The sequence below is a fragment of the Peromyscus californicus genome, unplaced genomic scaffold, assembly GCF_007827085.1.
Source record: "Peromyscus californicus insignis strain IS unplaced genomic scaffold, ASM782708v3 Scaffold_7__1_contigs__length_154581171, whole genome shotgun sequence".
NCBI classification, from domain to species: Eukaryota; Metazoa; Chordata; class Mammalia; order Rodentia; family Cricetidae; genus Peromyscus; species Peromyscus californicus.
The window spans coordinates 105,262,221-105,277,341 of NW_026294595.1; the positions used below are offsets into that span (position 1 = coordinate 105,262,221).

Here is a 15,121-nt window from a genome sequence, read left to right on the forward strand (position 1 = left end):
CTTGTGTGACCAAGTCCACCCGTGGAGCGTGGTCACTGGGTGAGCAAGCCCTCAGTGAATACACCACTAAGAAAATCATTTGTCTGTGGCTGCTGTCCCACCTACCAAAGGGAAGGCTGCCCTCTTCCTTTTGCCAAGGCTAGGCTTGAGCAGGGCATGCTAGAATATTCTGGATTGTGCTGGAGTCCCTGCTGACTTGACTGATGGATGTCTTCCAGGAGGAATGTTCCCCTTCTGTCGCAGTAGCCCACATCCTTTTCTCCATCTTTCTTTTTTAACCAGGACTTAAACCCCACAAAGGACTCCTGTATGTCCAAAGGAAAATGTGTCTCCCATAGCACAATTGTGTGGACACTCTGGCTAATCAGCTACGACCTGGGTCGGGGGAGGGGTGAGCATTGCCTCAGAAGGAAGGGTGCAGCCAGCCTCGAGCAGCACCTAGAGCCCAACCATTTAGAGCTTACTTCATTGACTCCACTTCGTCTCCACTGCTCCCCAGATCATCTGCCACCGAAGGCATGTTTCCCTAAGCTTGCTTGCTTTCTCATTTCGGACAGACTTTTGAAAAGTCTTTATTCTTCCTCCCTCCACGACATTCCCTCCACGACAGCCAGGGCTACACAGAGAAACCCTGTCTCAAAAAAAACCAAACATAAATAAATAAAGAGTCATCCACTTAGCAAAGTCTGTGTTTCTTGGGATAATTTAACATAGCATGCATCTCCCTGCATCCATTTCCTGTTCCTGCTAATAAGACAACTCTAAGGAGTCACAGTTACAGCCATCCTGAAGCTCACGTCCAGCGCCAACAGTGGTACCTCATATGCTGCTCATCATTATTCTAAACTTGAGTGCACTTGATTGCCCAATGGGTCTGGTCACCGTTATGCCAAACTTGGCCCTACCTTCATAATTGCTTCTTAACCCAGATCCAGATTGGCTGTTAACCCTATAAACGTTTCTTTTTACCCCACCCCACCCCCACAGGTTAGTGACTGGCAGTGAAAGCAGAGCCGTTAGCTCACACTTAGGCTGCAGAGACGTGTTTCCAGCCACCCATGCTAGTAGGGTCCAGATCTACAAATGATTGCGGGTGAGCACACAATGAGGAAAAATTAGAATTATCCCCTACTAACAGGTCCGGGGAGACTGCAGGGTCATTTCTGCTGGACTGCCCTCTTGGGTCTGCTTAGAAGAAAGAGAAGTCAGCCCTGGGTAGGTCCTACCCACCCAAGCCCACCTCCATCTGGAGTGGCCCAGCCCCAGTGCCAAGGATGTGTTGGTATGAAGCCTTCCGTACTGTTTTGCAGGTGAGCACCCACGAATGCTCTTAAACCTTTATACAAACTGCTGGGCTCTCTATTCTTAGGCCAGAGTTCTGAGTGAGGTGAGTCAGGGAATCCTCAGGCATTGCCCTTCTCCGGGTCAGTTTCCTTTTGAGGTTAGGAAGGGGGCAAGGCTGAAAAGGAAGGGACTTGAGTATGCAGCCCAAGAATTAGGAAGATGAAACCAGAACATGGACCACTCTCTGAGCCATCAGAATAGCTTGGAGAGTAAAGGAGCTTGCTGCCAAGCCTGACAACCTGAGTTCAATCCCCAGGACAGAAAATGCATTCCAGCAAGTTGTCAGGTTGTCCCTGGACTTCTGGTGGCACATGTACACACACACAGTAATAAACTTTTCACAACACATATCTAATTAGATGGAGAGTTGATTTGCAAATTTGAAACAGGTCCATTAGACTACACCAGTGTCCACCAAGCTTGGTGTGCTTAGGCATTGAGGAGGAAAGCGAGCACGTTTTTGAAAAATGTAAAGATGAGGAACATTCTGCACAAGTCAGGGTGATTGTGAGTTCTGTAAATTCACTGCAGTGTCCAGGTCACAGGACAGAGCTGGCCCTTGGTGTTTCTCAAACCTTAGGAGGCATTGTTAGAATCCGAGGCGTTGGGTTGCAGACTCGGCTCAGTTGACAGAGTGCCCGCTTAGTCTGTGGGAAGGCTTGTGTTTAACTCCCAGAACTGCGGGAACTGGCCGTGGTGGTCACACCTGTCATCCCAACAGTCAAGAACAAAGGTGGAACAAAGAGGCTCAGAAGTTCAAGACCAGCCCCTATTAGAGGGGAGAAAACGATTCCAAACATAGTTCCTTGTGGATTTGTTCCCAGCATGTCTATAGGTAACTTATCTCTGTCAAGTAAAGTTGACAAGTTCAGGGAGAGGTCTGTGCGCCCCTTTTGACCACTTTGTAGCCATTTTGAGTTTTTAAATATCTTTTAGTATGTGTGTCTTGCGTGTCTGTGTGTGTGTGTGTGCCGTAGAATGCACATGTGGAGGTCGGAGGTAGGAGTTGGTTCTTTCCTTCCACCATGTGACTTCCAGGGATTGAACTCGTCCTCAGGCTTGACAGCGAGTGCCTTTACCCATCTTGCAGGTTCACCAGAAGAGAGTGTTGGATCCCTGGGAAATGAAGTTACAGGGGATTTTGAGGTATCTGATGTGGATGCTGGGAACCAAATTTAATCTGACTGTGGAGCCATCTCTCCAGTTCCGTTATGATTTTTGTTTCAACCTCATATCCCTGGTATCTTAGGGTATCTATTGCTGTGACAAGACGCCATAACTATGGCAACTCCTATAAAGGAAAACTAAATATTTAATTGGGGTGGCTTGCTTACAGCTGAGAGGTTCAGTCCATTATCATCATGGCAGGACATGGAGGTGCACAGGCAGACATGGGCAGGAAAGGTAGCTCAGAGTTCTACATCTTCACAGGCAACAGGAAGTGGTCTCAGACACCTGGTGTATCTTGAGCCTATATGAGACCTCAAAGCACACCTCCGCAGTGACATACTTCCTCCAACAAAGCCACACCCACTTCAACAAAGCCTAGCACTCAAGAGACAGATGCAAGAGTATTACTACTATAAGTTCAAGGCCAGCCTGGGCTAAGTTGCAAATATAAGGCCAGCAAGTAGGACCCTGTTTAGGTTTTTAGGACGTCATGCCGGGCAGTGGTGGCACACGCCTTTAATCCCAGCACTTGGGAGGCAGAGACAGGCGGATCTCTGTGAGTTTGAGGTCAGCCTGGGCTACAGAGTGAGTTCCAGGATAGGTTCCAAAAGCTACACAGAGAAACCCCGTCTTGAAACTCCCTCTCCCCTCCCAAAAAAAGAAGACATCACTGGATTTGACACCAGAGGAGATGGAGCTCCTGATCATTAAATCCTAGGACCATCTGAAAAGGGTCCTGCAACAACCTAGAGCCACCTCATCCATAGTTTACCCCTTGGTAAATGATAAGTATTTTTGGATCCCCGATAGTAGGTTTCTCCTCCAATGCAATAAGCCAGATCAAGCCTAAATAAAAGTCCAAGTTTAACGAGCAAAGTGCCCCTGGGTGAGTCCCAAGCCCCCCAGAAGTACAGCGGCAGTGGCAGCAGGGAGGGAAGAAGAAAAATCACGAGGCAGTTCTAGGGACCCTGTAGGCGGGTCTTGAACAGCTCGGGGGAGGAGCTGCCATTTATCAAGCTTTCTGAGGGGGGGTAGGGTTTGGAGAGGGAGGAGGGGCTGAGGTGGAGCTTCCAACGGAACAAATGAGGCTTCCGGTACTCCAGTTCGTCCCAAGTGCAGAGTGCCACGTCCCTCTACCCATGAACTGCCCAGAAAAGCTGCTTTTTCCAGCTTCTGTCCTCAACAGTCCTGTGCTCAACAATTCCTGTGCTTGCCACCTTGGGAGGGTCAGCAAATGGAAATACTTGATTCCGTCACCACTGCATGCCAATCCACATCCCCACAGGCCAGAGAAAGGGAGCAGAGAGCCTGCCCACCAGTTCTCTAGCTTCAGGTACTCAAAATCCCCACACTGTTCATCTGTTTCAGGCCTAAAATCTCTGTTCTCTGCACTTAGACTTAGGAAAGCCCCCAAAAGAAGTATGGTTGGGCCTGGCCAGCTGAGGACTTGAGAGCTAACAAGGAGACGGCTTACGCCCAGGAGTACTTTCTTGCCTCAGACACTGAAATTATCTGAGGTGCTGGTCGGCTAGGGTGACCCTGAAAAAGGGTTAGACCAGATGTGGTGGCACACACTTTTAATTCCAGGCAGTGACAGGTCGATCTCCATGAGCCTGATCTACATTGTGAGTTCCAGGCCACCAGAGCTATGTAGCAAGACCTCTCAAAAACAGGGAGGGGCCGGGCGGTGGTGGCGCACGCCTTTAATCCCAGCACTCGGGAGGCAGAGCCAGGCGGATCTCTGTGAGTTCGAGGCCAGCCTGGGCTACCAAGTGAGTTCCAGGAAAGGCACAAAGCTACACAGAGAAACCCTGTCTCGAAAAACCAAAAAAAAAAAAAAAAAAACAGGGAGGGATAGGCTATGTGTGGGAATGCCAGGCTTGGGGGGGGGGGCGGGGGCGCATGCCTTTAATCCCAGCACTCGGGAGGCAGAGGCAGGTGGATCTCTGTGAGTTCGAGGCCAGCCTGGTCTACAAAGCGAGTTCCAGGAAAGTCGCAAAGCTACACAGAGAAACCCTGACTGGGAGGGAGGGAGGGAGGGAGGGAGGGAGAGCGAGAGCGAGAGCGAGAGCGAGAGCGAGAGCGAGAGCGAGAGCGAGAGCGAGAGCGAGAGCGAGAGCGAGAGCGAGAGCGAGAGCGAGAGCGAGAGCGAGAGCGAGAGCGAGAGCGAGAGCGAGAGCGAGAGCGAGAGCGAGAGCGAGAGCGAGAGCGAGAGCGAGAGCGAGAGCGAGAGCGAGAGCGAGAGAGGATGCCAGGCTTTCTGCCCTTAGCAGCCCTGCAGTGGCTCCAGCTAGGTGCAGCAGTGCCACTGACCATCCATCCTGGACCATCAAGGGCTCAGCAGTGATCTCATAGCTGGCACCCTCAAAGCGAGACTCCAGCTCACCCAGAGTACCCTCTGGCATCAAATGGGCAATAGGTCCCCCAAGCCTGAGAGGAAAAGAGTGATGTCTGGGACTCCTCCACTAGTCCTGGGCCTGGAAGTTGAGAGCAGACTATAGGCAGCTTCTGTTCTGAGAAAATGTCAGATATTGAAGCCAGCCTAGGCCACTCACAGCCTCCCAAGTGCCCTGGAAGGACAGGACCACGGCCTGCTGTTCTCTGCAGAATTTGGTGTTGAGGGTACTTGAAGGGACACTAGCCCACTGGAGCATGTGGCTGTGACTGGCCTTGCCCTTCCCCTTCCCCCATTCCCTCCACCTTGCTAAAAACCATTAGATTACATCCCTAAAACTAGCCACCGAGGTCTATTCCCTTATTTGGACACTTTCCTATGCCAGACTCATTCCTGAGGATGAGTACCAAAGTCCAGCAATCAAAAGCCCACTTTGGTTCACGTAATTAACTTGCCCAATCAAAATATACCACCGCATTCTAAACCCATTCTTACACAGACCTCCCCTTTTTCTGCTCTTAAAAATTACACCTGCAAGGTCATTTGTTGCTGTTTTTGCCTGAGTCAGAAATCAGTCACTTTGGGGGCTGGAGAGATGGCTCAGAGGTTAAGAGCACTGACTGCTCTTCCAGAGGTCCTGAGTTCAATTCCCAGCAACCACATGGTAACAACCATCTGTAACGAGATCTGGTGCCCTCTTCTAGCCTGCAGTCGTACATGCTGTATACATAATAAATGAATAAATCTTAAAAAAAAAAAAAAAGAAATCGGTCACTTCAAATTTTCTTCCCTGCCTAATAAAGGATCTCTGTGAAAACAGGTGTTTGAGTGTGGTTTGTGCCTGACCTGGGTCGGGAGGAAGACCCTGCTGTGCGGGGGAAGAGGAGGGGCGCTCTCCTTCAATACTGATGAACTGTTGAGTCAAATAGTACTAAAAACGCTTCAGAAATAAGAGTAGCAGCTGAGTCCCTCAGGTTTCTTGACAGTCAAGCCATTGTTACTCAAGGTGGGCAGGCCCTGGGTCAGGTTGTAGAGGACAAGGCCGTCCAATCAGAAGAAGTCACTGATACTGAGTACTCTGGCAACTGCAGAGCTGCCCGTGACCACAAAGGACAGGGCAGTGCAAGGACATGATTTGTAATTTGAAAATCTAAAGTTTAAAGTGCACCTGGAGAGCGCTTACTAGAAGAGGAAGTGTAAGCCTAACGTAAGTGGCTGTAAGCCCAGAATTTCGTGCATCCCGCCGGAAAGGGTAAGCAGACCAGACCGCCTGCGGGCCCGGGAGCTGCGGAGCCGAACGCTTGGGGGCGGTGTCCCAGCGTGTGAACTGGTAGGCGGAGCGTCCGGTGGTGGGCGGGTCATTCGCCGGCGACGCAGCCCATCAGGCTGTGGCCTTCAAGGTTGTCCGCCCCTCCCACTCCACCCGAGACTCCGAGGAGCCAATAGGCCAGACGACAAAAAGCTCCGCCCAGCGGGGGCGGGGCCACGGGGCCGCGACTCCCGTGGTGCTCCGCGGCCACTTCCGGGCCGGGCGCGGCGCAGGCCCCAGCTGTCATGTTCCGCGCTCTGAGCCGCCTGGCGGCGCGGCCCGGGGGCCAGCCCTCGACCGTGCTGCTCCTGCCCGCGCGCGGCCGCAAGACCCGCCACGACCCGCCTGCCAAGTCCAAGGTCGGGCGCGTGAAAATGCCGCCCGCAGTGGACCCTGCGGAATTCTTCGTGCTGACGGAGCGCTATCGGCAGTACCGGCAGACCGTGAGCGCTCTCAGGTGTGTGAAGGGCAGGCGGGCTGCGGCGCCCTCTGGGAAGTCCTGGGGAGGGAGGGTGGGTGCCGACTTGAAGCCCGTCCTCACCCAGGCAAGAGTTCATGTCAGAGGTGCGAAAGAAGATATACGAGGCCCGATCCGGGGTCCTGGCTGAGCGCAGGGCGCAGGAGGCCGCCGCGGAGCACCGGGAGCTCATGGCCTGGAACCGGGAGGAGAACCGGCGGCTGCAGGAGCTGAGGTGCGAGGGGCGAAGGGCTGGGTGGGCTGGGCTCAGCGCCAGCCTCGGCCGCGGGCCCCCTCACCCTCGGCTTCTTGGCCCTTTCAGGATAGCTAGGTTGCAGCTGGAAGCTCAGGACCAGGAGCTACGACAAGCCGAGGACCAGGCTCAGCGGGCCCGGGAGGCGCAGGCTTGGGTGCAACTGAAAGAACAAGAAGTGCTCCAACTGCAGGTGGGCCGAGGTTGTGGGGAGTGTGGGCATTGGGGAGCAGGGAGTCAAGGGGCACGGTCTTCAGGAGTCTTCCCGCTCTGCACCAGGAGGGTGTGCTTGCCCTCGCGGGTGATAGTCAATGAAAGGCTACAGGCTAGTATTGCCTTGTGGAACTAGAAATCAGGGAAACTCATAACTGAGACAAGCGTTTTTTTTTAAGTGTAAGAGGGAGTGGCGAGCTTGGGAGTCCACCCCCTCCAGTCAGGTTGTCACAGTTGGTTCTTGGGTTCTGGATGAGAGATCCGGTGGGTGATTGTCCAGAAAACAGGAATATGATGGTTGAGGTCACCAATTCTGCTGGAAGAATGATGGGACACTCAAAAAGGCCCGCGACTCTTTGAGACGCCCTTCTTTAAGGATACTTGGAACCTCCGCCCTCATGGGCTAGAGACAGTAAGCTGTGCGGAGTGCCAGCTCTGGTGGAGTTCCCATGGAGCTAACCTTTCTCTTCCCGTAGGAAGAGGCAAAGAACTTCATCACCCGGGAGAACCTGGAGGCACGGATAGAAGAAGCCTTGGACTCTCCGAAGAACTATAACTGGGCCGTCACCAGAGAAGGGCAGGTGGTCAGGAACTGAGCACAGAGGCTCCTAGGGGCCCAAAGTAAGGACAGTGCTTGCCAAGGGACCATGTGTATTGGGGCAGGAATTGGTGCATCCTAGGTGGCTGGCTCAGCCTTTTCCAGAGCAGGCCCCATTCATTCTAGGTTCTGCACTCACCACCTGACCAGGACCTTCTGACCCCACATACAAACTCAAGACAGCATTAGACTCAGGGAGTTCCTGTCACACAGAGAACCAGACTGGACTATGTCCCCTCTAGCAGCCAAGCTCTCCTCTGAGTCTCATGGAGTACTGCGAGCCAAATGTTTGTTGCTTTTATAAATAAAGTTTTATTGGAACCCAGTCTCGCCCATTCACTGGCTGTTGTTATAATGTCCTGATGACAGAAGTCGTTACAGCAGAGCCTGAACTGCTTGTAAAATCGAAGGTGTTTGTTATATGACTTTTTGTAGAATAAGTTTATTTGTCCCAATTTTTGGGAGGGTCTTTAGCTTACTAGCCAGAAGCAAGTTTCACCTGACGGAGCCACAAGTTAGTTACCTGCTTTGCTCAATCCGGGCTTCTGCTGACTAGAGTCTGATGTGTCCAAGAGCCAGAAAGCCAAAAGGATGCCCTATTTCTCCTGGTAGCCCTCCAGGAGTAGCTTCTGTGACATGCCCCTGTCCTGATACAATGTCACTGGACTACCCATCAGGTTCTACTGTCTGGGAAGACCTGGTTGCCCCAAAAGTGCCTTGACTTAGCAAAGCTCTCTGAGTGCCAGGAACAGTAAACACACTGACAGTACAGATCCCCGTTCAGTTGTAGGCCCTCAAGCAACACACACTTCTTCCAGCCAGCTGCTGCCCTTGTGTGTGTGTGTGTGTGTGTGTGTGTGTGTGTGTGTGTGTGTGTGTGTGTGTATGTGTGTATGTGTGTGTGTGTGTGTGTGTGTGTGTGTGTGTGTGGTGGCCAAAGGTCAGGCTGAGGTGTCATTCCTCAGGACTCTCACCTTGGTCTGTTTTTTTAAGTTTGTTTTTTGTTTTGTTTTTGTTCTGTTTTTTTGAGGCAGGGTCTTTCTCAGGAACCTGGGGCTCACTGGTTAGACTGCCTGGCCCAGCTAGCCCCAGAGAGTCCATCTGTGTGCGCTTCCCTGGCACTGGGATCAGATGCACATGCCCTGACACTTGGTGTGGTACCAGGGATCAAACCCAGACCTTCCTGACTACACTACATCACGTTAGTGACGGAGCTGTCTCCCCAATTCCTGCTGCTGCCTTTTTACTGTCATCCCCATAAACTTGAACGCCAGTGACGTCAACTCCAGTTACTATCAAAGAAAAGGAATCCTAGTTACTCTCCACAGTTCTGAGGGTTTGGGACTCCCCAGGAAACCCCAGGGACTATGGCAGCCTCTTATTCCAGTGAAGAATCAGGTGTTACGGTGTAAGCAGAGGTGACATCCTGCACTGAGGGCTGTGACACCCCACCCCCTTCAGGCTCGTAGATATTCTCTCCCTGACTGGTCAGAACACAGTGAGGTCCTGGATTCAAATAGCTGAGATAAGCTGATGGGATCATGTCAGGAGCAGCTTAGTCCATGCCTGACTCTGTTGTCTCAGTGAGGAGTTGACCCGAACCCTAGGAACTCTACTCAATGGATAGCCCCACCCACCCCTGCCCAGGTCTGTCTCCCCAGTCACAGTCGAGCACTGAAGCATTGATATTCCACCAAAACACTCTGGGTCCTTGCCCCTTCCATCTGAGGCTAAAGCAGCATGATGAGTAAGTGCTGGCCATGAATGGTGTGGTCCTGGCCTTTGGGGTTAGGTTAGGTCATGCAAAACCGAAGGAGGCGGCCTGTGGATGTTGTTCGAGTGGAAGAGTGCTTGCGTAGTGTGCACAGGCCCGGGGTTCAGTCCCCAGCACTGCATAAACCAGGTGTGTGGTTCACACCTGCTCTCTGGAGGTAAAGGCAAGAGGACTAGTAGAATTTCAAGGTCATCCTCAGCTGCATAGGGAGTTTGAGATCAACCTGGTTCCTCATGAGACTTTAAAAAACTGCCCGAGTGCTCATCGGTAGACAGGATGTGAAGGTGCCTACCACTGGTCCTGCGGCTGGGTGGAGGCAAACGGCTGTGGGTGATTTGAAGGCTAAGGAAAGCTGCACTTGCCAGCTCAAATGGAGTTGGGTGTTTTGTCAGTCTGTTTCATCCAGGTCTTATGGATGACCTTGGTCTAAACTGAAAGCCATTGCCCAGTTTCTCCTGAAGCACGGGTATTGAACAGGCCCAGGAGTCTTGAATGTTCCCCTGAGACTGCAAGAACAATGAAAACAGTCTCAGTAAGCCTAGTTGAATGCTCAAGAGTGAGTCTGGCAAGAAGAATCAAATTTGGAATTCTTTTTTCTTGCCAAATAGGAAGTCAAAAGCAATATTTCCACCCCAAATCTGGCCAGTCTACTGATGATGCTGGCCATCTCCTCTTTGGACGCCTTAACAAATACATTTGACACAGGAAAGTCCATTAACAGTGAGTGGAAACTTGAATGTTTATCCTCGTCAAGGAACAGAACCAGAACACTGCCTGGCCCAGCTTCAGGGTGAAGTCTTACTTAATTACTTCTTACTTCTTTCTTTCTTTCTTTCTTTCTTTCTTTCTTTCTTTCTTTCTTTCTTTCTTTCTTTCTTTCTTTCTTTCTTTCTTTTCTCTCTCTCTCTCTCTCTCTCTCTCTCTCTCTCTCTCTCTCTCTCTCTCTTTCTTTCTTTCTCCCCCCTGAGACAAGGTCTCTCCCTGGCTGTGCTGGAGATCCATATGTAGTCTAGGCTAGCTTCAAACTTACAAAAATCCACTTCCCTCTGTCTCCCAAATGCAAAGATTAAAGGTGTGTGCCTCAAGGCCAGTTAAGGGTTAAATTTCTAAAACCTTGAAATCTAGAACCTGTCGGGGGAACTGGGAAGATGGCTCTGGGGTTGAGAGCCAGTACTGTTCTTCCAGATGGTCTGAAATCAGTCCCCAGCGCCCATACCAATCAGCTCACAATTTCCTGGGTCTCCAGCTCCAGGGGTTACAGCACCTCTAGCCTCCACGGGCACATGTGCTTTCCCACATAGACACAAAAATAATAAAAATAGCTGGGCATGGTGGCACACCCCTGCCAGCACTTTAAAGGTGAGTTTAAAGCTGGCCTCACTTATTTAGTCAGTGTGAGGCCAGTCTGGGCTACATAAAACCCTGTCTCGGGGCTGGTGAGATGGCTCAGAGGTTAAGAGCACTGACTGCTCTTCCAGAGGTCCTGAGTTCAATTCCCAGCAACCACATGGTGGCTCACAACCATCTGTAATGAGATCTGGTACCCTCTTCTGGCCTGCAGGCATACATGCAGACAGAACACTGTATATATAATAAATAAATAAATCTTCAAAAAAAAAAAAAAAACCCTGTCTCAAAAAAAGGGGTGCGGGGGCGGGGGGGGGGAGGGAAATAGTACACACTGTAAACCTAGGACTCAGGAGCTGAAGGCAGGAGAATTTGAAATTTAATGTCATACTCAGCTACACGGAGAACTTGAGGACAGCCTGCATCAGGCCCTTGCAGTGCCCAAGGCTGGGAATTGAACCCGGGTCCTCTGGAAGAGCAGCAATGCTCTTAACTGCCCAGTCATCTCTCAGCCCTGCAGTGTTCCTCACAGCACACCACACTCAGTTCTGTGCATCTGCTGATTTGCCTGTGACCACGAGCTGGTACAGCAGAGGACAGGTCTCCTGGGGAACTGAACATTTCCACAAAACCTTTCTGGACAAACAATCTCTGTTGTTAAAAAATCAGAATCAAGTTGTATTTGCTCTTAGACAAAATTACATGCAAGAACAGGTGTTTTCAGGAAGATAAGTTGGTTATATACAAAATTTGTAGCTTATATTGTTCCAGAATTTCAGATAGTATAAATCTTTAATTGTTAAAACATATTACTATCTCAAATTTTATTTCAATAGGCTTTGGGGGCCTGGAGAGATGGCTCAGCAGTTAAGAGCACTGGCTGCTTTTCCAAAGGACCCAGGTTCAATTCCCAGCATCCACATGGCAGCTCACAACTGTCTTTCCTGTTCCAGGGGATCTGACACCCTCACACAGACATACATGCAGGCCAAACACCAATGTACATAAAATATAAATAAATTATAAAAATCTAAGACGTGTTTCAATAGCCTTATTGGGTTCTAGGGTGTAGTTTCATGGTAGAGTGCTTGCTTACCATGTCCCAAGGCCCTGGGTTCTATCCCACACATAGAAAACATCCCATAGTCTTTACAACCCACATACCTGATGGTCTTCCTTATGTTTGTTTCTCAAATAATGAAATCAAAGTTGTAAACTTTTTCCTTTGCTATCTTAAGGCCCTGTCACTACCGTGATAAGACTGTCCTTGACAGTGATAAGGGAGCTACAGGCAAGTCTTTCAGAAATTCATTTCCAATCTGATGCCATCTGGCAGCTCCATGGTATGAATCCAAGGCCACAATAATTAACAGGGATTGATGGCATAGCTCAGTGGTAGAGCAAATTCCTGGCATGTATGAGGCCCTGGGTTTGAGCCCTTGAATGAGGACCAAAAAAGCAGAAAGGTATCTAACACGTATTGAGAATTTACTATATCCTGGACACTACGCTTAGTTTTACATAATGTTCTCCTTTATCATGATAATGTTTTAAAATAAATTTATTTATTATGTATACAGTGTTTTGCCTGCATGTCTGCCTGCAGGCCAGAAGAGGGCACCAGATCTCATTACAGATGGTTGTGAGCCACCATGTGTTTGCTGGGAACCGAACTCAGGACCTCTGGAAGAGCAGCCAGTGCTCTTAACCTCTGAGCCATCTCTCCAGCCCCCACAATAATCTTGTAGGTAGATACCAGTATTATTCCTGTTTATTCCTTTTGACAAAACTGACGCATGTATTAAGGTATATAGCATGTCACTAATACTAGCCCTTGGGAGACAGGCTGAAGGACACTGAATTCCAGGCCAGCTTGAGCTACAGAGTGAGGTCCTATTTCTTTTCTTTTTGAGACCTTGTTTCAAGAAAGAAAAAAAAAAGTTAGTGAAGATACTTGAGTAGGAATGGAGGTGGCTGGGTTTCAAACCCAGATAGGTTGGGCTAGCAAGATGGCCCAGCGGGTAAGGGAGCTTGCCAGCCAGCCTGATAACCTGGATTAGTACCCAGCACCCACAGGGGAGGAGGAGGGAATCGAGTCACCAGGCTAGCCGTCATACTGTGCTGCTTCTCATGGTGTTTTCTCTAGTTCCAACTCATTCATGTGGATGTCTTGGTAGAAGCACACAGTAGGCCCGTCATGCACACACTCTCCCATCTCTCTTGGAGGCATTTTTTCTAAATTATTCTAATAATTATTTTGAAATAGAATCTCATATTGTACTTCAAGCTGACCTATAATTAACTGTGTATCCCAGACAGACCTACAATTCATGTCAATCCTCCTGTCTTAGCCTTCCAAATGCTAGGAACAGGTGTTAGGGTTTTTGTTTGGTTGGTTGGTTGGTTGGTTTTTCAAGACAGGGTTTCTCTGTGTAGTTTTGATTCCTGTCTCTGCCTCCTGAGTGCTGAGATTAAAAGCGTGCACCACCTCCACCTGGCTTACACACATAAATTCTTTTTAAAAAATTGTTTGATTCTTCAAGAGGGTTTCACTATGTAGCCCTGGCTGTTCTAGAACTACCTCGGTAGACCAGGTTGGTCTTGAACTCACAGAGATCTGCCTGCTGAGTGCTAGGATTAAAGGCATACACTACCATCTCCTGGCACAATATTTTAGAGATGAGCTGTCATGTGATTTATAGCCACAGGGTGATGAATTGTGCCCAAGATCACCAAGCTCTGGTAAGGAATTCATACCTGCTGACAGCTTGGCTGCTGCTCAAGACCATGAGTAGAGAAGCCCTGCCCAGGTTTTGCCCCCATAACTGACATGATAAATAGATATTGTTTAAAGAGGCTGTTCACAGCAGCAGAACACTGAGTCTTCCTCACACACATGGCTTCTTTCCTCTCCTCTGAGTACTCATGGGTCCCCTAAGGGGAATGTCAACAGAAGCCACCTCTCTTTCCGTAGCATTTACCACCACCTGCACAACTTGGATCTGGAACCCCAAGTAGGGTGGAGAGAGAATGAAGGACAGACAGACTGCACAGAAAGGCTGGGGTCAGGGGACTGTATGCAGCAACCCAGGACCTGCACAGCACAGGGGGAGGGGCTGGCTGTACCTTCTCTGTAGGCAGCCATCCCAGGTTGTAAACATCCAGGAGGAGGCTGCAATTTCTATTGGCTAAAGCACACAGTGGTCAGTCCTTTGTAAGCACTAACACACTGTCAGCATTTGCACTCAAACCAGAGGAAGGCTTTTCCATATCCCTATTCACCTCAGTCCCTGTCGCCCCCGCCCCAGGTGGTGGTGGGGTTGCCAGATTCTCATACATCTGAGGCCCATGTCAAACAGTACACGTTCACTCAGGGGATCCAGACATAGACCTTGTCTAGGCACCCAGCACGCTGGTGCCACCGCCGGCCCCTCCTAGCACACATTGCCTTTGGAGTATGTTATGCTTACTTGTGTTTCCCACGGTGGCTTCTAATTGCTATAGCAAAACCACTGACAATTTTTAACTTGTAAAAACAAAAGGTTTAATTTGGTAGGTTTTGAGATAGTATCTCATAAACTCCCGCCTCGCTTTGAACTCTCTTTTAGCTGAGACTGGTCTGGAACTCCTGATCCTCTTGTACATTTCCAGCATGCTGAGATTACAGGTATTTGCCATCATGCCTGGAAGAAAGAGTTTATTTCAGCTCACAGTTTCAGAGGCTCTAGTCCAGGATCTGTTGGCCTACTGCTCCCAGGTCCAGGGACATCATGATAGGAGCACACGGAGGAATGAACTCCTTCATTTCATGGCTGGGAAACCAAAAAAGAGACCTAGGAGGGACCAAGGTCTCGCTACCTCCTTCATGGGCATGCCCTCAATGACCTATTGACCTTCTACTGGGTCTCTATTTTAAAGGTCTCGCCATCTCTCAAGACACCTTCCTGAGGACCTACAGTATAGCACATGGATCCTTGGAATACACTCAGCTCCAAACTAAAGCAATAATCCAATATGCTTCTTATTTCACATTTTGCCTCCTTCAATGACATATGAACCCCATGGGGATAGTGATTTTTCTCCTGGAGCTGACATTGTACCCAAGGCTTCATGTACACAACCTTGCATATATGGTAGACAAGTGTTCTCCTGCTAAGCTGCAGCCCCAGCCTGAGGCCAAGGAGTCTGTCTGCTGTTTACTGGTGTTCCCAAGCACAGATAAGTTGGTGAGCACATGAAGGCATGCTGGCCTTATGAGAGC

At 49.9% G+C, this 15,121-nt stretch overlaps 1 protein-coding gene across 1 annotated transcript; it reads left to right on the forward strand.

Moving 5' to 3' along the window:
* Positions 1-6,414: 6,414 nt before the first annotated feature.
* On the forward strand, positions 6,415-8,064 carry Mrps26 (mitochondrial ribosomal protein S26). The gene is made up of 5 exons (XM_052723840.1): positions 6,415-6,675; positions 6,764-6,910; positions 6,998-7,121; positions 7,618-7,762; positions 7,866-8,064. The coding sequence occupies exons 1-4, from the start codon at positions 6,464-6,466 to the stop codon at positions 7,735-7,737; spliced, it is 603 nt and encodes a 200-aa protein (XP_052579800.1). The 5' UTR covers positions 6,415-6,463; the 3' UTR covers positions 7,738-7,762; positions 7,866-8,064.
* The last annotated feature ends 7,057 nt before the right edge of the window (positions 8,065-15,121 follow it).

Excerpts from the sequence above, each read along its gene's own strand:
- Mrps26 (XM_052723840.1), top strand. The coding sequence starts at position 6,464 with ATGTTCCGCGCTCTGAGCCGCCTGGCGGCGCGGCCCGGGGGCCAGCCC. Across the intron at positions 6,911-6,997 it reads CGGCGGCTGCAGGAGCTGAG|GATAGCTAGGTTGCAGCTGG; the intron begins GTGCGAGGGGCG and ends TGGCCCTTTCAG. Across the intron at positions 7,122-7,617 it reads AAGAAGTGCTCCAACTGCAG|GAAGAGGCAAAGAACTTCAT; the intron begins GTGGGCCGAGGT and ends CTCTTCCCGTAG.